Raw genomic sequence first — 24,321 nt, forward strand, 5'->3', positions numbered from 1 at the left:
CCAGCTGAAGTACTGCTGCGGCTGAGGCCATGTAGCCTAGCACTCTCTGAAATTTCTTCAGAGGTGTGAGGCTGTTCATCTGAAATGACGCGCTAGTCGCTGCACACGCAGCTGTGTAGATAAGCGAGCCGTCATTGCCACTGAGTCTAGTTCTATTCCAAGGAAGGAAATTGCCTGACTGGGCTGTAGTGAGCTCTTGGTCCAATTGACTGCAAGGCCCAAACTGTTCAGATGACTGAGGAGAACTGTCCTGTGAGACAGAAGCTCCGTATGTGATTGTGCCAAAATCAGCCAATCGTCCAAATAGTTCAGAATTCGCAAACCCTGACTCCGCAGGGGTGCGAGCGCCAGCGTCCATGCACTTCGTGAAAGTACGGGTGCTAAGGACAGGCTGAACGGAAGGACGGTGTATTGATAAACCTGGCCGTCGGCGTAATCTCAAGAATGGCCTGTGACGGGATTTATCTGAATCTGAAAGTATGCATTTTTCAGATCGAGAGAAATAAACCAGTTCCCCTGGCACATACGCGCGAGGAGTTTGCTGGTTGTAAGCATTTTGAACGGTCTTTTGCAAGCGCTTTGTTCAAAACCCTGAGATCTAATATTGGTCTGAGGCCGCCGTCTTTCTTGGGGACAAGAAAATAACGGCTGTAAAACCCCGACTCAGCTCAGGGAGGCGGCACTCTCTATGGCCCTTTTGCACAGAAGGTTTGTTATTTCTGAACGAAGCATGCACGCTGCTTCCGTGTTCAAAGTAGTTTCGAGCCGCGCTCTGAAGCAAGGAGGACGGCGATCGAACTGTAGCAAATAGCCCTGTTTTATTGTGCTTAACACCCATTCGGATATCCCTGGAATATCTTCCCACGCCTGAAGCGTAATGTTAGAGGGTGAATGGCCAAATCGCTCTGATTGCCGCACACAGCGCAGCTGAACAGAATGTGTGAGCGCGCTTACTGTGCTTATGCTGGACTGCTCGCAGACAGCATGGACAGGCTGTTCTGTGAGTGACTTCCGATTGAGGTGAATGGGGAAAGAGTCACGCCTGTTAAGTGATGCGCAAGCATAGCCACGGGCACGGGACTTACATACAGAGAAGTGTTTGCTGGCCGTGTGACAGAGCGGGCAGAGAATGGGCGCGCGACGTATTCGTGAGCGCATTTATTGACTCTAACACTCGAGTGGTTCGTGAACCGCTTTTGAGTGTGCTCTGATGGGGACACGGAACGTGTAATGCTTGTGTGTAGAGGTGAACACTAGATCGTGGGCACATTTTCTACACATAAGGCTGGTCGTGTGACAGAGCGGCCAGAGAATGGGCGCGCGACAGATTCGTGGGTGCGTTTATTAACCCTAACACTCGAGCGGGTCGTAACCGCTTTATGTGAGTGTGTTCTGATAGGGACACGGGACGTGTAATGCTTGTGTGTAGGGGTGAACACTGAATCGTGGGCACATTTTCTACACATAAGGCTTTATTTTGGGCCGCCGTGGAAACGGCGTTTGAGTGCAGGCAAGCGGGTAATATCACCGGCTTGTTGGCTGCTGAATCCACCACTGCAGTAGCCTGAGAGAAGGGGACTGACAAGGGGCGTACGGGACTTACATACAGCTGGCCGTGTGACAGAGCGGGCAGAGGAGGGGCACGCGCACGGGCTCGTGGGCGCTTATTAACTCTAACACTCGAGCCGGTCGTGAACCGCTATGTGAGTGTGCTCTGATAGGGACACGGGATGTGTAATGCTTGTGAGTAGGGGTGAGCACTGGATTGTGGGCACATTTTCTACACATAAGGCATGTTTACTCTTTACAAGATTTTTTGGTCGCCGTGAAAACGGCGCTTGAGTGCAGGCAAACGGGTAGTATCACCGGCTTGTTGGCTGCTGAATCCACCACTGCAGTAGCCTGAGAGAAGGGGACTGACAGGGGCTAAGCTTTGACGGTGGTCCGCCGCGGGCGGACTGAGCCGCCGCTTTCTCAACAACGCTAGGAGGACTTCGCTTGCTCAGGTTTCAGTACAATCTTAGGCCGAGGCCCGCAGGGGGCGGCTGTCTGAGCGCTGATCGAGGGCGGCCGCCCTGTCGACGCTGAGAAGTCTGGCTTGTTGAGCTGGGCGCTGTGAAGACGCTCGTGCAGGAGGCTGGTCACGTGGGCGGCCTGCAGAGGAGCTAGCGCGACGAGGCAGAAAGAGATTCAGATCTGAAACAGCCTCTGTCTGTAAGACGGCCATGGAATGCAGAGCAGATGCGCTTGGCCGGGCGGCGGTATAGGCGCGCCAACACAGGCGGAAGTAGTTCTGCAGGCCTTAGACGGGAGCACCAGCTTAGACCGCCATCTCGCGGAGGGCGGGCAAAGGTGCGGCGTGGAGTCTGTTGGGAGCCTGTTCAGGGGCGGTGACCACTCGAGCCCGAGGCGGTCGACGGCCTGTGTGAGGAGGCGCGCTAGTTCCCCTTCGACTCGGGCGCTGGTCCTGCTGGATTCCTGGGCCGAGGAGGAGGCGTGTGAGCCTGACCACCTCGCTGTCCGAAGCCATGATGGAACAGCCCTTATCCTCCGCCTTCGTCCGAGATGGCAGCAGAGCAGCCGCCGGGCGGCAACTGCGCGGCCCCGAGTGGGCGGGGAGGGTGAAGGCGATGCTCGAGGGAGGGGCTCCGGCGAGGCAATCGCTTCTACCACTGGTTCCGCAGCCTTTGAGAGCGGCGCTTTTACTGCGCTGCTGAATGGAAGGCGGCGCTGCGGCTTCGGTCCTGAGCGCTCGAAGTCGAGCCCGCAGGGTCGACATCGAAGCTCCTCGCAGAGATCGCGATCCGCCTTCAGCGAGGGCGAGCTCTGCATGCCCCAGTCCCAGGCAGAGAGCGCAGATGACGTGGCGGTCTCCGGTGCTGAGAGGGGCGCAGCATGAGGCGCAAGTGGAGCGAGACATCTTTAAAAAGACGCTTGTACTCTTTTGTGAAGTTCATAAGAACTAGCTTGCTTTAAAAGGATACGTCGCCGGATGGCGTAGCTCGCAGGACGGCTGAAGGTGGCGAAGACGGCCGGCTTCTTCGAAGCTGTCCACGCTTGCTTGATGCCCCTCAAACGGCGACGCGGCTTCCAGTTCAGAGATGCGAAGAGCTTCGCTGAAGAGATGAAAATCAGGGTTCCAGCCTACTGAACTACGCTTATATGCACTCTAGTCACGCCCATTTTGGCGGGCTTTGTTGCAGTGAGCGCGGACGCCTCTCATTGGATGCGAAGTTCGCCCAAGCTCGTCTATAGGCTGCAGCAGTTGCCGCGAGAGCAACCTATGAGCTCGCTAGCTAGCCCGCTCAAGGTCTGCAGCTGCCGCACTGCGTTGACAATGGATACAAAAATTAAGGATAATTTTTTTGGCTTCAATATCTCAGAAAAGATTAATCTTTCCCGTAGCGTAAGCTAGCTTACGCAATACGAGAGAACCTCTCGTAAGAGAACCAGTATAAGATTGTCAGATCAGATACAACTGATTCATAATTATTTAAATGTAATCTTGTAAGAAATTTAAAATTAACAATGTTTTTGCATCTCTCATTTTTCTTCTTTGATGTTGTACTGTACTTCCACAGTACCTACGAACCACATCATGTTTTGCCTGTGAATTCTCTGCACAGTTTATGATGATAAAACCAACAAGCCATCTAACCATGATGCTGCATGTTCACTCTGCATTCCTCTGACAGCACTGTGTGCTCTGTGGTTTTATACTCTAGATTGATAGACAGAAAGAAAAGTATGGCACTGAATATTACAGCGGTTATGGTTTCCATATCATTCATATTTAAACATGTTTTGAGGACAGGTTTTAATCGATGTTACGTTCGAAGAAATGTAGAAACCGTCGCACGTGAGGCACATCCGCTTCCATGTTGCCTCCCTAGATGGACGTGATTTCCACCAAGAGACACGAAGCCACGCCCATCTAATTCATATGCAAATCAAGCTATATAAAGAGCCCAGCCCCTTCCTCACGCTGCAGCAGCACGTCAGAGCGGAGACCTACCAGAGTCGACACTGAATTACACTGTAATATTACAGCTATATACAGGTGAGATGGCAGCTGACACTATTGACCTATAATAAATATAATAACCAAGATATTAAGAAAAGAAAGATATGCAGTGCTGTGTGGCATTTGAGGGGGATTTATTGTTTTTTCTCTCAGTTTAATCTATATTTGGCGTTTAACTTTCAGAAGCATCTGTAGTCACATATTAAAAGTATAGACAGATACTAACCTCTGCTAATGAAAACAGACTTTTGCTGAGCTGCTGTGATGTAATCGGAGTTCGCGCGTTTATTCAACAATTTACAAGTAAATTATAATTTCAGCGTCTCGTGAACTCAAATATGACCTGTTGCTGCTTGTCTCAATAACGTTTATGCTCAGATAATGATGCTTGGGTGAATAGACTTTCCTTTTATGCATTGGTTATTTACAGATGCGTTTTAATGGAGCACATGAATGAGTTTTATTGAATGGTGGTCTGTAATCGATTCAGGTTTGTGAGTCATACAAGCCTATATGTGCCTCGAGAAATCTTCTGCATGGACAGATCAGATGCGCTTTCTTGATACACTTCCTTTAAAGCAACGGATTGTGGTTTGTGACATTTGGGGGGTATATTGAAGGACATACAAATGTATTAGTAGCCTACTTAAAAGTCCCGTATTGCAGAAAACGAATCAGTATTTCATTCAGCACGTAGCCTGTTTCCCTATATGATTTCGAGATTACCTGCTCCTATTGCGTCAACTCGGCTCCTCTCAGACTCACTGAATTTATTACTACAGTTTCAGTCAGTGCTGACAGTGTGCTACTGACATAAACTATGCGAATGTTCGTACAAAGTACAAATTTCACGTAACCCTTGTGTATCAATAAAAAAAAAAGTTACTCAGATGTTCTTAGAGGACAAAAATTTCCACGTCAAAAAACTGCCATATCAATATTATTTTCTACTTTCACTGACAGATTTTTTAACCTACAGCGGACCTGATCATAACTACCAAATAGTATTTCATTTTTGGGATTTTAACCCTTTAAAATCCCCGTTTGTTTATGCCACTGTTGTTTTTTTACACACACACATCATTCTCAATACACAAAACACACTGATATCCATACTAACACACACGCACGCGCGCGCACACACACACGGGCGTTGGGTGTCCATGTTTAACGGGGACTTTCCATAGACATAATGGTTTTTATACTATACAAACTTTATATTCTATGCCCTACCCCTAAACCTCACAGAAAACATTCTGCATTTTTACATTTTCAAAAAGCATCATTTAGTATGATTTATAAGCTGTTTTCCTCATGGGGACTGACAAAATGTCCCCACAATGTAAAAAATGTCGGGTTTTACTATCCTTATGGGGACATTTGGTCCCCACAAAATGATAAATACACGCTCACACACACACACACATATTTTTGAAGGTCCTGAGTGTAACTATTTTGTGTACACAGTGTATTAATTATAGATGTATGATAGGAACTGTAACTCCCCCCAAAATGCACACCTTTGGCAAAATGTATGCCTTTGGCATTAACACATTATTTAATTTTTTTAAACCATTTTGGCTATGACAAAAATGTCCCAAAGGTCGCACAAGGGTTAAGAAATGAAGAAATTCTATTTTAGCACCATTAATATGTGGCTGAGTTGTGATATTGTTTTCATGGCAATTCAGCACATTTCTCTCACAATTGTCATTACTGTCAAATGAAAACTTAAAATTGTATTACCGTAATGCGCAAAAATGACATGTATATTATTTTAATTGTGAAGTTTTTGTATATCATTGTAATATTTTTTGTTATTATATTTTAGTATTATTCATTCAATCATTAATTCATTTGGATTTTAATGTGCATCAAAATTACTTTTATAATTAGTAAAATAGTCATTATAAATCATGGTAGTACATGATTTACTAATATTTTATAATGACTTTTCATTCATTAATTTATTTTAATGTGTGTTCTTCAAAATTCTTATCACCATAATGCGAAAAAAGATATATTATTCACTATATTAATTGTGAAGTAGTTATATATATATCATGGTTTTATTTATTATACAAATAATTTGGTATTTTTTTTAATTAAAGATGCTGTAAGCTATTTTATTCACGGAAAAGTATGCAAAAAATGTACTACCTTAAAGATATTGATGAAAAAAGTGTCCTGAGATATCTCACTGGTCTCTGTGACAGCTGTAGACTTTGTAAACAGCAAACAAAAATGAGTCTGTGGACCGTGGCCACTGACGCTTTTCATCTGTAATATAATTTTGCTCGTTCTCATAGTGTTGACTTTGAAGCGGATCATTGAGGCTATGATACATGTTTGTCAGTTGAGGGCACTATTGTGCCACTGTAGAATTTAACAGCCACAGGAACAAACAATGCTCTTTTGCTCGTTTTGGTATCAAATTTTTATACCAAATGAAGCTTTAGAATGCTACAATCGTTTTCAGCACATTTAATACATTAATTTATCTGGATCTTAATTTTACATGGCAACTGGCCCAACAGTTAAGTGTGTGTGTGTGTGGGGGTCGCTGTCCTTTTATGCATATCGCGGTGTAATTTTGTGGTCCGTTTTGCATAACGCGGCGGATAATTTTTGCTTATCGCTTCCCATTCGGCACGTTTCGCGGCTGACCCACTGGCCCTCTTGGTTCTCCCTGATCGGCCCCAAAGTGCGTCGACCCACAGGGAAAATTCCAGGTATGCCAGATTACTAGTCCAGCCCTGCATGTGGATGAATGAGTGTCAGTCATTAGATCTCTAAAGTGTTTGCAGTGCATGTCTAAAAGAGAAGAGTTCATTGTGATTAAGGGGCTCTTAAGGGGGTTTGTTTACTCATGGGGTAATAACATATCATTAATTCTCCAGATACCTTGCATTCATGTACACTGCAGAGGCTGGATGAGGGTGGATGAAAATTGGATCATCCTTTGCTCTTATAACCTTAACCTTTCCAGTGACTGCCCTTGACAAGGAGATAAATTAGCTGCATCCCTTAGTAGACTTACCGGCATACCCAGTCCAGCTGATAAGTGTCATGCATGTGGCCTAAAATTATCTGCCTGAGGAGCATGGATTACTCCCATCACAATTTCATTTACATTTGAAAATACAGACTTAGCAATTCCATTCTCTCCCTCTGCAATAGAAGATGGCCTCAACTAAGGAGAAGTTGATTGTTCATGTGAGTAAGGAGGAGCCTGCAGGCCCCACCAACAAGGTGACTGTGGTGGGTGTGGGAATGGTTGGAATGGCTGCCGCCATCAGCATCCTGCTCAAGGTCAGTGAGGTCACTGGATATAGATAGTACATGCATGTGTGTATATGTGTGATATACATATCGTTTGATAAAAATGAGCACTATGTTATATTATTCAACTTCATAGATGCTTTATGTTATCTAAATTACATTTTGTAGGAAAAACACCTTTTGAAATGTCATGCCATGGTGCTTATGTGGTGTGTGAGTTAAAATCAAGTTTGCAACATTTCCTGATCAAGTTCCCCCTCAGATTTCCTGTCATCTATATACTTTCTCTTTAAATAGAAGTGGCAAAAAGGCCACACACAAAAAAAAAGACATGGCGACATACCAACATTGGCTCAACTAATGGCATGAGTTTGGGGCGGGACTATCTGACAAATGGGGAGAGTGTTCAGGAAACTTGTTTGAAAACAGTCATTTTTTAAATTGCTTTTGATAATGCTAGTGGTGCAGAAATCACCTTTAATGTTGATTTCCACAGAAAAATTACATTTACATTTATTCATTTGACAGACACTTTTATCCAAAGCGACTTACAAAAAGATAAATAATCCAGCATAAGCGATTCATTTTAAGGAGGCAGTTGTACCAAAAGTGCTCCATTACAAGTTTCAGTTGCATCAGAAAAATACTGTCCAAGACAGATTAGAGTGCAACAACAATAACATACAGTCAGTGTTAATTTTTTTTTTTACGAAAATGTCCTTTCAAATTAGTCAATATTTCATCATTTCATATTCATTAATTTTAGTCAGTTTTACTCTGACAAAAATTATGTATAATTTTAGTCAACAAAAATTATATGTTAGTTGATGATGGGGTGCAAAATGGACAGAAAGTGTGTCACACTGTAAAAGACCAAACTTTAATAAAATATTAAATCCTCATGTGTCTCTGTAGGCATCCGTGATCACTGTTCATTTGGGAACTAAATAGTCACTAATCACTAATTAGTGTGCTAGCAGCACCTGTCTCTCCACTAATTCACTGCCCATTTAAGCCCTTTGTTGTGTCATATTCTGTGCTAGATTTTTGTTTGGTGTTGAGGTAACTCACCTCACTCTCTCTGCCTAGTTGGTCCTTTCTGTATATGTTTTGGTTGCCTGTCTCTGCCCGCGTGTCGGGAGTGTGGTTGCCTTCCAGTTTGCTGTTTGCCTGTTCTCTTCATCCACATCCCTTTAACGGAGGTTTCCTCACAAATCTGCTTTTAACTACCACTACGCATACACTCGCCTATGAACACACTCTTCACAAAGGATTTCTTACAGATCTGTTCACTGTACATTCAGCGTGCACTCATCGACAAACAAACCCATCGCCTTCTACTGCAGTCGGTGCCAGGATCTCCACAGTTCACCTGGATCTGCTGAAGTTATAATGTAATGTTAATAAATCCTCTGAACTGTTCCTCTGCTCTTGAGTCTCTTTGTCTCACATTTGTCATATTTTCGTCAACAGTATGCTTTATTACAATCGATTAATTATCGTCATGATGTGCTTGTTTGTCTTGTCTTCGTTATCATTGACGAAGTAAAAAAAAACTTAGCCAATAAATGTCCTCGTCAGTGATTTTGTTGATAAGATTAACACTGTATGCAGTATATATATATATATATATATATATATATATATATATATATATATATATATATATATATATATATACACACACACACACACACACACACACACACACACACACACACACACATTGATCAGCCACAACATTAAAACCACTGGCAGGTGAAGTGAATAGCATCAATTATCTTTTTACAATGGCACGGGGTGCCAAGGGGTGGATATATTAGGTGGCAAGTGAACAGTCAGTTCTTGATTTTCATGTGTTGGGAGCAGGAAAAATGGGCAAGCGTAAGGATTCTGAGAGACTTTGACAAGGGCCAAATTGTGATGGCTAAACGACTGGGTCAGAGCATCTCTTGAAAACAGCAGGTCTTGTGGGGTGTTCTCAGTATGCAGTGGTTAGTACCTACCAAAAGTGGTCCAAGGAAGGACAACCGGTGAACCAGTGACAGGTTCTTGGCCACCCAAGGCTCATTGACGTGTGTGGGGAGCGAAGGCTAGCCCATCTGGTCCGATCCCAGGAAAGAGCTATTGTAGCACAAATTGCTGAAAAACTTGCTGCGTATCGGGCTGCGTAAAAGCAGACCAGTCAGAGTGCCCATGCTGACCCCGTACACCCTACAATGGGTGCGTGAGCATCAGAACTGGAACATGGAGCAATGGAAGAAGGTGGCAGTCTTACCACGGCTGATGTGAGGAAAACTCTATGTAGAGTCAACCCACGGAAGGCTGCTGGACCAGACAACATTCCTGGCAGAGTGCTCAGAGGATGTGCAGACCAGCTGGAAGATGTTCTTACCGACATCTTCAACATCTCTCTAAGCAGCGGCATCGTTCCAACATGCTTCAAGGCCACCACCATCGTCCCCATGCCAAAGAAGTCTTCGGTGTCCTGCCTCAACGACTACCGTTCCGTCGCACTCATACCCATCATCATGAAGTGCTTCGAGAGGCTCGTCATGAGGCACATCAAGACCCAGCTGCCCCCCTCACTAGACCCACTGCAGTTCGCGTATCGTCCAAATCATTCAACAGACGACGCCATCGTCACCACCCTCCATCTGGCCCTCACCCACCTAGATAAAAAGGACACATACATTCGAATGCAGTTCATAGACTTCAGCTCAGCATTCAACACAATAATTACTCAGCACCTGATTGGAAGGCTGAACCTGCTGGGCCTGGACACCTCCCTCTGCAACTGCATCCTGAACTTCCTGACTGGGAGACCTCAGTCAGTCCGGATTGGGAACAGCTTCTCCCCCACCCAGGGCTGTTTGCTCAGTCCACTGCTGTTCACTCTGCTGACTCACGACTGTGCAGCAATGCACAGCTTGAACCACATCATTAAGTTCGCCGATGACACGACCGTGGTGGGTCTCATCAGCAAGTTTCTATTACCAAGAAAGCCCAGCAGCGTCTCTGCTTTCTTCGAAGGCTGAGGAAAGCACATCTTCCACCCCCCATCCTCACTACATTCTATAGAGGGACTATTGAGAGCATCCTGAGCTGCATCATTGCCTGGTTTGGGACTTGCACCGTTTTGGACCGCAAAGCCCTGCAGAGGATAGTGAGGACAGCTGAGAAGATGATCGGGTTCTCTCTTCCCTCCATCAAAGACATTTACAAAAAACACTGCATCCGCAAAGCAACCAGCATTGTGGATGACCCCACACACACCCCTCTTCACCCCACACACACACAAACTCTTCACCCTCCTGCCGTCTGGCAAGAGGTACCGAAGCATTCGGGCCCTCACGGCCAGACTGTGTCTCAGCTTCTTCCCCCAAGCCATCAGACTCCTCAATACCATGAGACTGGACTGGCACACACATGTCCTGAGTTGCACTTGAATTATTGTCAATTTATTCCTGGCTGCTACCTCAATAACTGCTATATGCATAGAACACTATCTCATAGTATGTTATGTTTACATTTGGCATTTTTAGAAACTCATCTTTTTGCACTACTGTGTACTGTTCGGCGCTGTCACTGCACTGTCTCTCACTGTGCCCATTGTCCTGTTAATTCTTGGTAATTTATTGTACTGTCCCGTACTTTTTGCACATGTTTGCATGTGCACTTTATATAGGTATGTTATTTAGTCGGTGTAGTCTCTTGTGGTTCTGTGTTTGTCCTATGTTGTTTTGTTTAGCTCCATGGTCCTGGAGGAATGTTGTCTCGTTTCACTGTGTACTGTACTAACTGTATATTTACATTTACATTTATGCATTTACAGTGCACTTACAGGTGAAACTCGAAAAATTAGAATATCGTGCAATAGTTCATTAATTTCAGTAATTCAACTTAAAAGGTGAAACTAATATATTATATAGACTCATTACAAGCAAAGTAAGATATTTCAAGCCTTTATTTGATATAATTTTGATGATTATGGCTTACAGCTTATGAAAACCCCAAATTCAGAATCTCAGAAAATTAGAATATTGTGAAAGGGTTCAGTATTGTAGGCTCAAAGTGTCACACTCTAATCAGCTAATTAATCCAAAACACCTGCAGAGGGTTCCTGAGCCTTTAAATGGTTTCTCAGTCTGGTTCAGTTGAATTCACAATCATGGGGAAGACTGCTGACCTGACAGTTGTGCAGAAAACCATCATTGACACCCTCCACAAGGAGGGAAAGCCTCAAAAGGTAATTGCAAAAGAAGTTGGATGTTCTCAAAGTGCTGTATCAAAGCACATTAATAGAAAGTTAAGTGGAAGGGAAAAGTGTGGAAGAAAAAGGTGCACAAGCAGCAGGGATGACTGTAGCCTGGAGAGGATTGTCAGGAAAAGGCCATTCAAATGTGTGGGGAGCTTCACAAGGAGTGGACTGAGGCTGGAGTTACTGCATCAAGAGCCACCACACACAGACGGGTCCTGGACATGGGCTTCAAATGTCAAACGTCTTACCTGGGCTAAAGAAAAAAAGAACTGGTCTGTTGCTCAGTGGTCCAAAGTCCTCTTTTCTGATGAGAGCAAATTTTGCATCTCATTTGGAAACCAAGGTCCCAGAGTCTGGAGGAAGAATGGAGAGGCACACAATCCAAGATGCTTGAAGTCCAGTGTGAAGTTTCCACAGTCTGTGTTGGTTTGGGGAGCCATGTCATCGGCTGGTGTTGGTCCACTGTGCTTTATTAAGTCCAGAGTCAACGCAGCCGTCTACCGGGACATTTTAGAGCACTTCATGCTTCCTTCAGCAGACAAGCTTTATGGAGATGCTGACTTCATTTTCCAGCAGGACTTGGCACCTGCCCAAAGTACCAAAACCTGGTTCAATGACCATGGTATTACTGTGCTTGATTGGCCAGCAAACTCACCTGATCTGAACCCCATAGAGAATCTATGGGGCATTGCCAAGAGAAAGATGAGAGAGTCATGAGACCAAACAATGCAGAAGAGCTGAAGGCCGCTATTGAAGCATCTTGGTCTTCCATAACACCTCAGCAGTGCCACAGGCTGATAGCATCCATGCCACGCCGCATTGAGGCAGTAATTAATGCAAAAGGGCCCAAACCAAGTACTGAGTACATATGCATGATTATACTTTTCAGAGGGCCAACATTTCTGTATTTAAAATCCTTTTTTTATTGATTTCATGTAATATTCTAATTTTCTGAGATTCTGAATTTGGGGTTTTCATAAGCTGTAAGCCATAATCATCAAAATTATATCAAATAAAGGCTTGAAATATCTTACTTTGCTTGTAATGAGTCTATATAATATATTAGTTTCACCTTTTAAGTTGAATTACTGAAATTAATGAACTTTTGCACGATATTCTAATTTTTCGAGTTTCACCTGTATTACAGGGACAATCCCCCCCGGAGCAACCTGGAGTTAAGTGCCTTGCTCAAGGACACAATGGTGGTGGCTGAGGGGATCGAACCAGCGACCTTCTGATTAACGGTTATGTGCTTTAACCCACTACACCACCACCACTCCTATGGTGATGGTATATGGTTGAACAACAATAAAAACCACTTGACTTGACTTGGGAAGAGATGGCAGCAGGATGCACTATGGGAAAAAGGCAGGCTGGCAGAGGCAGTGTGATGCTCTTGGCATTGTTATGCTGGGAAATCTTGGGTCCTGACATTCATGTGGATATTACTTTGACATGTAACACCTACCTAAATATTCTTGCAGACCACGGTCACCCATTCATGGCAACAGAATTCCCTGATGGCAGTGGCCTCTTTCAGCAGGATAATTCGCCCTGCCACACTGCAAAAATGGTTCAGAAATGGTTTGAGGAACATGACAAAGAGTTCAAGGTGTTGACTTGGCCTCCAAATTCCTCAGATTTCAATCCGATTGAGCATCTATGGGATGTGCTGGACCAACAAGTCCAATCTATGGAGGCCCCAACTCACAACTAATTGGGGTATATATATATATATATATATATATATATATATATATATATATATATATATATATACACACACTCACCTAAAGGATTATTAGGAACACCATACTAATACTGTGTTTGACCCCTTTCGCCTTCAGAACTGCCTTAATTCTACGTGGCATTGATTCAACAAGGTGCTGAAAGCATTCTTTAGAAATGTTGGCCCATATTGATAGGATAGCATCTTGCAGTTGATGGAGATTTGTGGGATGCACATCCAGGGCACGAAGCTCCCGTTCCACCACATCCCAAAGATGCTCTATTGGGTTGAGATCTGGTGACTGTGGGGGCCATTTTAGTACAGTGAACTCATTGTCATGTTCAAGAAACCAATTTGAAATGATTCGAGCTTTGTGACATGGTGCATTATCCTGCTGGAAGTAGCCATCAGAGGATGGGTACATGGTGGCCATAAAGGGATGGACATTGTCAGAAACAATGCTCAGGTAGGCCATGGCATTTAAACGATGCCTAATTGGCACTAAGGGGCCTAAAGTGTGCCAAGAAAACATCCCCCACACAATTACACCACCACCACCAGCCTGCACAGTGGTAACAAGGCATGATGGATCCATGTTCTCATTCTGTTCACGCCAAATTCTGACTCTACCATCTGAATGTCTCAACAGAAATCGAGACTCATCAGACCAGGCAACATTTTTCCAGTCTTCAACTGTCCAATTTTGGTGAGCTCTTGCAAATTGTAGCCTCTTTTTCCTATTTGTAGTGGAGATGAGTGGTACCCGGTGGGGTCTTCTGCTGTTGTAGTCCATCCGCCTCAAGGTTGTGCGTGTTGTGGCTTCACAAATGCTTTGCTGCATACCTCGGTTGTAACGAGTGGTTATTTCAGGCAAAGTTGCACTTCTATCAGCTTAAATCAGTCGGCCCATTCTCCTCTGACCTCTAGCATCAACAAGGCATTTTCAGCCCACAGGACTGCCGCATACTGGATGTTTTTCCTTTTCACACCATTCTTTGTAAACCCTAGAAATGGTTGTGCGTGAAAATCCCAGTAACTGAGCAGATTGTGAAATACTCAGACCGGCCAGTCTGGCACCAACAACCATGCCACACTCAAAATTGCTTAAATCACCTTTCTTTCCCATTCTGACATTCAGTTTGGAGTTCAGGAGATTGTCTTGACCAGGACCACACCCCTAAATGCATTGAAGCAACTGCCATGTGATTGGTTGATTATATAATTGCATTAATGAGAAATTGAACAGGTGTTCCTAATAATCCTTTAGGTGAGTGTATATCACACACACAGTATTGTGCAAAAGTTTTAGGCACTTGTGAAACATTTTGCATATTGAGGATGTCTTCAAAAATAATGCCATCAATATTTTTCATATATCAATTAACATCATACAAAGTCCAGTAAACGTAAACAATATAACATCAATATTTGGTGTGGTCACCTTTGCCTTCAAAACAGTACCAATTCTCCTAGATACATCTGGACACCGTTTTTCTTGGTTTTTGGCAGATAGGATGCTTCAAGCTTCTTGGATAATTCGCCACAGTTCTGTTTAGGGTGTCTTAACTGCTTCTTTATCTTCATGTATCCCAGACTGACTCGATGTTCAGTGGGGGTTTATGCAGGGCTCCTTGTTCTTCCATTCTATTTACAAAAGGAATGTTTGGGAGTGTAAAATGTGTATTTCCTATTGACACACTAAAGCTGAAGATATACATAACCATCTTAAAACAGATGCTTTGGTAAAACAACTGACAAGACTTTTGCACAGTACTTTACGTATATATATATATAGAATGATATAAAAAAAAAGTGGTAATATTCCAAGTACGATTGTACAGTGTGATTGTAGCTCTGCTTCGTCTACCATACAGGTATACATACACCTTCTTAAGATCATAACTGGCCTCGGCGTGCGCGTGTTGATGAACACTCTTCTTTCTTTTATTTTTACACATAATAAAGCATTAGTTACGTGACAGTTACAGGAGTTTCATTTTAAATCATGGAGAGGCTATATATGGGAGAATCAAACATCCGCCACTCCTTTTGCCATGATGATTCAGACAGATTGCAAATTATTGCTTTAGTCTGTGACGTGTTTCAAGTGTACTACATCTATAGCCAACATTTGGCAAGCGATCATTTAGACAAACTTTGCTAGTTGAATTGTAATGATAAATAATTTCATATTTCTACACTGCTCATCATGAACTGGTAGAGTACACATCTCTATCTGCAGGGGGTTTATGAATATATACACAAATTGTTTGTTGTACAATGAGTACATTCTAGATAAACTTGTTAATTTCTAGATATTGATTTCTAGATAGACTTGGTTTAGATAAAACGAATACCTACACTGGCTAAGAATTATTAAGCAGTTTTCTTATTCTATTATTTTTGAACATCTGGGTTTATTATTATCATTTAACTTCCCCATTTGGTGATTTTGTAAATTTTTCTTGCACACCTTTTTTTTCTATAATTAAAAGAACTTGGATTTCTCTAAATAGGTTGCCTTGAATTCTTATAAAGAACATGCATTTTGAATCACATGTAGGCCTGTTGTAAGGCAGGTCCTTACCACACATCATCGGCAACAATGTCGCCTATGAGATCAAACCCACCTTCGCTTGACCACACAGGACTGGCAAAAAATGCTCTTCATTGCATTTACATTTACGCATTTGGCAGACGCTTTTATCCAAAGCGACTTACAGTGCACTTATTACAGGGACAATCCCCCCAGAGCAACCTGGAGTTAAGTGCCTTGCTCAAGAACACAATGGTGGTGGCTGTGGGGATCGAACTAGCGATCTACTGATTACCAGTTTACCAGTTATGTGGTTTAGACCACTACACCACCACCACTCATTGACACGTCACGGTTTTGACTTTTCAGGGGTGATGGTCGGACTCAAGTTTATCGTTGAAGAATGAGCTTTACACCGAGACCTGTACTCTGAAGCAGGATCAATTTGGAGGTGAAGAGTCCGCCATGGTCTGGGGCAGTGTGCCACAGCATCATCAGACTGAACTTCCCTATAACGCTGTGCGTTATAGGGAAGGCATCCTCCTCCCTCATGTGGTACCCTTCCTGCAGGCTCATCCTGACATGACCCTCCAGCATGACAATGCCGCCAGACATACTGCTCGTTCTGTGCTTGATTTCCTGTAGCTTGATTTCCAGTACTTAATGCAGCTGGTGGCCACACCAGATACTGACTGTTACTTTTGAGATCCCTCCCCCCCCCTTTGTTCAGGGACACATTATACAATTTCTGTTAGTCACATGACTGTGAAACGTGTTCAGTTTATGTCTTTGTTGTTGAATCTTTTTACATATTGTGACTTAAATTAAAAGAAATAAATAATATATAACAGCGCAATAATGTAGTTAGAATATTTTTTATACAGATATACAGTTATGTACAGGTTATGTAATGTATTGAAGAAGAGGAAGGATATGTTAAAGAATATATATGAAATATGGATATAAGTATGAATCGATGGATTGAATATTGCACATGGTTGTATTGACCAAAGGAAAGTATTTGGGGGCAGTTTTAACTGTTTATGAGGTGGATGGCCCGAGGGAAAAAAACTGTGCCTGTGTCTGGCTGTTCTGGTGCTCAGTGCTCAGTTCGAAAAGGAATTGTGCTGGGTGAATTGGGTCAAGAGTGATTTTAACAGCCCTTTTTGTTACTGTGGATGTGTACAGTTCTAGCAGGCTGGGTAGGGGATCCTCTCAGCAGTCCAAACTATCCTTTGAATTCTTCTGATGTGTGACTGCGTAACTGAACCAAACCAGACAGTTATAGAAGAGCAGAGGATTGACTCAGTGACTGCCGCGTAGAACTGTATCATCAGCGCCTAAGCAGGTTGAACTTCCTCAACTGGCGAAGGAAGTACAACCTTTGCTGGGCCTTTTTCAAAATTGAGTCTATGTGGGTCTCCCACTTCAGGGCCTTTGAGATAGTGCCCAGGAACATGAATGACTCCACTACTGCAACAGTGCTGTTCAGAATGGTGAGTGGGGTCAATGTTGGGGTGTTCCTCCTAAAGTCCACTTTCATCTCCACTGTTTCAAGCGTGTTCAGCTCCAGGTTGTTTTGACTGCACCAGATGGCCAGCTGTTCAACCTCCCTTCTGTATGCAGACTCATCATCATCTTGGATGAGGCCAATGACTAGTGTCATCTACAAACTTCAGGAGCTTTACAGAGGGGTCGTTGGCAGTGCAATAATTTGTGTACAGGCAGAAGGGTAGTGGGGAGACCACACATCCCTGGGGGGCAGCAGTGCTGATTGTACATGTGCTGGAGGTTAATTTCCCCTGTCTCACTAGCTGCTGCCTGTCTGTCAGAAAGCTTGTGATCCATTGACAGATAGACCCGGGAACAGAGAGCTGGGTTAATTTAGTCCATAGAATAGCAGGGTTGATGGTGTTAAAAGCCGAACTCAAGTCAACAAATAGTATCCTTACATAAGTCCCTGGTCTGTCTAGATGTTGAAGTATGTAATGCAGTCCCAATTTGACAGTATCATAGACAGACCTGTTTGCTCTACAAGCAAGAAAGGGTCCAGAAAGGGTTCAGTTATGTCCTTCAGGTGGGCCAGCACCAGTCTCTCAAATTACTTCATGACCACAGACTTCAAAACGACAGGTCTGTAGTCATTATGTCCTTTGATCTTGAGTTTCTTTGGGACGGGGATGATAGTTGAGTGTTTTAAGCAGCAGGGAACTTCACACTGGGTGTGATGGGGGCCAGCTGGTCAGCACAGGATTTTAGATAAGTGGATGAAACACCATCTGGGCCCTCTGCTTTCCTTGTCTTCTGTTTCCGGAACCCGGTACACATCATCTTCACAGATTTTAAGTGCATCAGTAATGATTGTGACCTTTGGATTTGAACAGAGACTGATTTCTGAATGAGCAGGAAGCCACTGAATCTCTGCCAAGATTAAACATGATTTAACACGATCAAACAAGTTCAGACACCTCAGAATACTCAACTCAACTCAACAATGAATTTCTTAATTACAAAGCCTGTTATTTAGATGCCAGTTGTGGATAAGAGTATGTTATAAGGAGTTGATCATGTTGTGTCCATGTGTTTTGTGTAGGATCTGACAGATGAACTCGCCCTGGTAGACGTGATGGAAGATAAACTGAAGGGAGAGGCGATGGACCTGCAGCATGGAAGCCTGTTTCTCAAGACGCACAAGATAGTGGCTGATAAAGGTCAGATTATGAGGCTATAAAATAAATATTTCAAAAAAGGCTAAGGAATTTATGGTTGTTATTAATGTTGCGTAAGAGACAGACTGTTGGATCAGCACTGATTTGGTGTGAGATAACATACTGGTGACATAGATTCAAATTATTACACTGGATTGTTATTAATGTTAACAAGTAAACATAAGTAAAATGTTAAAAGTAGAAGCAGCATTCAGTTATTTCAGAGAGAAAATGTCTTTGTTATTAGTTTTAAATCATATTTCGAAAGCTGCCACCAAATTTCAACAATTACCAACTAAGGATGGGCAATATACCTGTTGAAAATTTGCATTTCTACTGGTATATTGTTTTAAGTATCATCCATATCACGGTCATGCAAAGAGTGTGTAAAGTCTACCATTACTTTGGACATTATTTAAAATAAAAAAGGAACTAATTATTTTTCAGGCATTTTTGAATCACTTTTAATATCGTTATCGACCAAAAACGAAATCGCCCATCCCTATTACCAACTGTTTCAGTTTTGGTAGAGGAACAATGATTCACCTAGGTCAACTTAATAAAGTTTAGTAAAATAAAATATGATTTTGAATCCAAATACAATGCTATAAATGCCTGTTCAAGAACGAAACAATAAAAAAACTAAACGAATTGCAGACAAAATCAAAAAGCATGTATCATATTGATTGGTGAGGGTTTTTTTGTTTAGTGTTTTTATCAAAAGATTTCTTTTTTTTTTAAATAACTAATCTTGTAAAAAACAAAACAGTCCTTTCCACTGAAAACATTTTCACCCCCAATGAAAAAAGGGCTATTATACGCATCGTTTTGTATTATTTGTGGTGAATATTTGCACTTGGGGAGATTTCCAAATGCATTTTTGCACCCTTGAAAGGCACTTTATCGTTAAGAAAAGGAATGTTTTCACAAAGGGCACTTCCACAAGACTGTGAGTGAAGGGTACATTCATACAATACAATTTACCCTTCAGAGAACCTACTTCTTTGGAATTTACACTTGGTGTTCATAGGCCTTTATCAAGATCAAGCGAGAAAGAGTGTAATCGATCCAGTTGAGCAGTGACTGAATTTTGGTTCTACTTTCATGTGATTTTTAGACTACAGTGTGACCGCAAACTCCAAATTGGTCGTTGTGACTGCTGGAGCTCGCCAGCAGGAGGGTGAGAGCCGTTTGAACCTTGTGCAGAGAAACGTCAACATCTTCAAGTTCATCATCCCCAACATTGTCAAGTACAGCCCCAACTGCATCCTCCTGGTGGTGTCAAACCCAGGTAAGACTGTCAATGATTCCTTGAACGTACTTAGGTCCTCATGGGTTTTAGTTGACAACTTGAGATGGTTAACCAGCTCTGTGTTCTCTTTAGTTGACATCTTGACCTACGTGGCCTGGAAACTTAGTGGTTTTCCTAGGAACCGCGTGATCGGCAGTGGCACAAATCTGGACTCGGCCCGGTTCCGTCACCTGATGGGAGAGAAGTTGGGAATCCACCCCTCTAGCTGTCATGGATGGGTCATCGGAGAGCACGGAGACTCCAGCGGTGAGACTTAAGAACTTGATTTGGAGCACCATCTGAATAGTACACAACAGTAGATTTCTGGAAGTAGAAATTATATATTTTAACAGAGGAATTGATGCACGTCAACTCTGAGGTTGCTAAATGATGGTATATGGTTGAATGCTTCTGTAGAAGCCATAAGTCAGTGTAATTTCAACTTGTTTGATTGTATAATAATCATGTTAGATAGTTGAGGTCAACTGATATTGGATTTTGCTGAAGCTGATAACTAATTATTCAGACAATATATGTATTTTTAAATCAATATATTAAAGTGTTAAAGTATCATTTAAACTTCCCTTTTAAAAAATCGTGTTAGATAGTTGAGGTCAATCGACAGTAGTTATTGCCGACCCAGATAACTGAGGTGATGGAAACAAGCTGATAACTGATTAATTGGACAATATTTTTAAAATCAATATATTAAGTGTATATAAAGTGTTATTTCAACTTCCGTTTTAAAAGATCGCGTTAAATAGTTGAGGTCAACCGATAGTAGATTTTGCCGATACGGATAACTGAGGTGATGGAAACAAGGTGATAACTGAATAAAATCATTATATTGAAAAGTTTATAAAGTGCGATTTCAATTTCAGTTTTAAAAAATCATGTTAAATACAGTAGTTGAGGTCAATCAATAGTAGATTTTGCTGATACCCATAACAGAGGTAGTGGAACCAAGCTAATAACTTGAGTTAACGTGATGACAATAGAAAACTATTGGCGAACAATCTGCATACTTTTTTGCAGATAACCAATAATTCCAAAAGCAGCTGATGGCATTAATTAATTGTCAAAAACTATATATGGGTTTACCTCTATTTGATAGCCAAATTTCTGATATAGAACTACTCTACCCATAATCCTCAAGAGACATCCACCAATCAAAGAAGTCACTGTAATATGTTTTCTCCTGTTGTTGTCTCATGCAGTTCCTGTGTGGAGTGGTGTAAATGTAGCTGGCGTGTCCCTCCATGGATTGAACCCTGATATGGGTACAGATAAAGACAAGGAGGACTGGAAGAGCGTCCACAGGATGGTGGTTGACAGGTAAATGATCTTTAACCAAATAGACAATAAAAAAATGGCACCATTAGTTAAGTTTATGGTGTGGCCATTTTTTTATGTTTCAACAAGTGTTGGTCTGGTCAATCCATCTCTGGACAAAAATGTAAATATTAAGCCTTAATCAGCTAAAATTACATATAGAAAAGTTTTAGGGAGCCAAGAGTTGACAGGGAGCTCTCTTTATTTGTATATGATTTGTAATATAAGTGTACAGAGTGCCTCCATTAGCAAGCTTGTAAATTACATTCTTATGTAAGTGTATTTAGACTGGGCTTCTGTGTTTATCTGTGTTTAACATAAATCTGGTTTGTATTGGCAGTGCTTATGAAGTCATTAGGCTGAAAGGCTATACCTCTTGGGCTATTGGTATGTCTGCAGCTGACATGTGCGAAAGCATCTTAAAGAACATGCGCAAGTGTCATCCAGTGTCTACACTGGTGAAGGTAAAATTCTGTTCGACATGTCAGAGTACCGTTACTGTATATAATATTACATAACATTTATATATCAAATAAAGCCACATAATTAACTAACGGTCACTCACACAAGCTACACAACTAAAGCATGACACTAGCAATGCTATTGGGTTCAATTCCAGGGAACACAAACACTGATAAAATGTATGCATTTGAACTCACTGTAAATCACTTTGGATTAAAGCTTTTGGCAAATGTGTAAATGTACAGTAACTGCCGCCCCTCACGTGACGTGACTAACAGTTGATTTGGATAGTCTGATGTTAGCATGTTGCTAAGAGAACTCAATAATCAAATTAGCACAAATTCATAGCACACAAATATTTGACGACATACACATCCAGTAGTTCAATCTAATTAAAAAATACATCATTTGCACTAATACTTTTCAGTTGTTGCCTGCATTCTGGCATTGCCTTATCAGTGAAGGACATGTGCAATAGTTGGGTTTCCATACATTTTTATGCAAATTTTGTGAGATTGCATAAAATTGCTGGATGGAAATGCCAAGATGTGAAAATCTTAAAAACGCGAGGACAAAACTTAATTTTTTACTTAATGTATTCCTAGACACGCGTCAAGAAAGTCGCTTAACTGTATCTTTGCCATTTTCTTTCCCACATGGGATGGAATCGCTGCTTTAATCGCAAATATATTTTGCAATATTTCCAATTTTGCATAAATTAAATTCATAACTTGGATGGAAACTAATGATGCCTTTGATGTTTGTGAAAATTTTGTATGGATATGATGCCTTAAATGTTGCCTAACTAGGTTGTGAAGCAAAGCAATGGTTTTCTCTGTCCCTTGTTGCATGTTCACAGGGAATGCACGGTGTGAATGAGGAGGTCTTCCTCAGCGTGCCTTGCATCCTGGGTAACAGCGGCCTGACAGATGTTGTGCACCTGACCCTTAAACCAGACGAGGAGAAGCAGCTGGTGAAGAGCGCGGAGACCCTGTGGGGCGTTCAGAAGGAGCTGACCTTATGAACAGCGATCCCCTACAAAATGTAACCAGTGTCACAGATTTCAAACCTCTGATACTCCCGCCTTGATCTCCAGACCTTACAAAAACGCATTGCCATTAACATCCATTAGATGGCTCCAAGCCAGTCTAAGACCTTTAGATTGTAACACTCGTTTTTTTTAGCAATTTTAGCAGCAGAGGGGGATTTGTTTATTCCTGTTGTCTTTACGAAGATCATTCAAGTGTTTGGAAAAGTTTGTCTGTGTGCATACGATTTTATAATAAAGAAATAAGCATTTGTGAGTAATGCGATGTGAAATTTGAGTCTTGATTTTACTTTATATTCCATTAATAACTCAACTAGCATTCCGTACCACTTGCGCCCAGTATCTTTATTAAATACCTAATATATAATTTTGGTTAGACCAACAAGTAAAACCAAAAGTTTCCATAATTGCTGTTTCATTGAGTATGTTCACATGTATAACTTAACGCTGATCTCAAAAACTGCTAAAACCGTTAATTCAAGACGTTAATCAGAAATTATCAGCTTTTGCATCAGGTTTCGGTTCTTGATGTTAAACTGTAAACAGACTTGCGCACATTGATGCATTAATGAAACATTAGCAGAACACATTTCTGTGCAAATTTACGCAAGTAGCATTTACGAATGGTTTACACAGAAATTCGTTCTGTTCGCGGTTTGTATAAATCATCTAAAATGTTGCGCTGAATTGGATACGACAATTTGCGCAACACTTTTGAATTGTTGCGTTGAATGCAAGTTTGTACTAGATTGGTTATTCCAAGCAAAACAAGCAAAAATCTTCTCGTTTCGATTGGGAGCAATCGGCATGAACTGTTTACAAACTTACCCTGAATATAAAATGTCGTTTAAGGCCTTTACATGATCTTACACAGCATCAGCTTATTAAGCATGTTGGGAAAACATTGTGCATGTAAACACAATCAATAAAGCCAACCAACATGGCATGGGTTTGTATTATAAATCAACCACAAGTGCACTGATTGTTTCACTGGGAAAGCACTTTATCACAGATCAGAATAAAATTACGCAAAGGCATAGTTTGTTCAAAACAAATAAAATTTTCATAACAAAGGGGAAATCAACAAGAAACGCAACAAACCAAAACTCACTGTTATTTCTGGTTAGATAATTTCTGGTTACATTACAATCCCAAATACTTCTACTTTTGTGTGCGTGTACACTTGTATGTATCAGCTGGAAACGAGTTGCTATTGCCGATGTTGTATTTTTATTTCTGTCAGTGTTGAGTCGTAAGAGCAAGAAGACACTCCCAGCTGAGTGGTAAAACACAGTGACGGTTGTAGCTGTTACTTGAAATGTGTGATTGTAAAATTGAGGCACAATCTGCAACCAAATAAACATTGTGACTAACAGCAAAAGCCACTCTTTTGTCTTTTTGTTCTGTGCTTGTTTTATCGATCAGCTGTATGAAAGTAACAGCTGATCACCTAGAATCAATGGGACCGTGTGTATTTGGCGTTTCCAAAGGAATAGTAAAATAGCAGGTCAGTCCAGGGTTAATTATATCAGCACATGATTACTACTCCAAAATACATGTGATCATAGGTGCAGACATTGGCACCAGTTTAGAGACGACATAAAAACTGATAATGCAAGGGTTGACCGTTCATAAAAACTGATAACGC

The 24,321-nt window shown here is 41.9% G+C and overlaps 1 protein-coding gene across 2 annotated transcripts; it reads left to right on the top strand.

Moving 5' to 3' along the window:
- Positions 1-3,986: 3,986 nt before the first annotated feature.
- LOC127640303 (L-lactate dehydrogenase A chain) lies at positions 3,987-24,049 on the top strand. 2 transcript variants are annotated; one of them, XM_052122751.1, is made up of 8 exons: positions 3,987-4,060; positions 7,208-7,336; positions 18,426-18,543; positions 19,658-19,831; positions 19,925-20,098; positions 21,049-21,166; positions 21,504-21,627; positions 22,485-24,049. In XM_052122751.1, the coding sequence occupies exons 2-8, from the start codon at positions 7,208-7,210 to the stop codon at positions 22,647-22,649; spliced, it is 1,002 nt and encodes a 333-aa protein (XP_051978711.1). In that variant the 5' UTR covers positions 3,987-4,060; the 3' UTR covers positions 22,650-24,049. The 2 variants fall into 2 exon arrangements, with proteins under 2 accessions (XP_051978711.1, XP_051978710.1); XM_052122750.1 differs by having other exon boundaries at positions 3,994-4,060; positions 7,205-7,336; positions 22,485-24,048.
- Positions 24,050-24,321: the final 272 nt, after the last annotated feature.

This window comes from Xyrauchen texanus, chromosome 49 (assembly GCF_025860055.1).
Source record: "Xyrauchen texanus isolate HMW12.3.18 chromosome 49, RBS_HiC_50CHRs, whole genome shotgun sequence".
In the NCBI taxonomy this organism is placed as follows: domain Eukaryota; kingdom Metazoa; phylum Chordata; class Actinopteri; order Cypriniformes; family Catostomidae; genus Xyrauchen; species Xyrauchen texanus.

Bases quoted from the DNA above. Each gene is read 5' to 3' on its own strand.
- LOC127640303 (XM_052122751.1), top strand. From the start codon at position 7,208: ATGGCCTCAACTAAGGAGAAGTTGATTGTTCATGTGAGTAAGGAGGAG. The intron at 19,832-19,924 runs GTAAGACTGTCA...TGTTCTCTTTAG, and splicing joins CCTGGTGGTGTCAAACCCAG to TTGACATCTTGACCTACGTG. The intron at 21,628-22,484 runs GTAAAATTCTGT...GCATGTTCACAG, and splicing joins CAGTGTCTACACTGGTGAAG to GGAATGCACGGTGTGAATGA.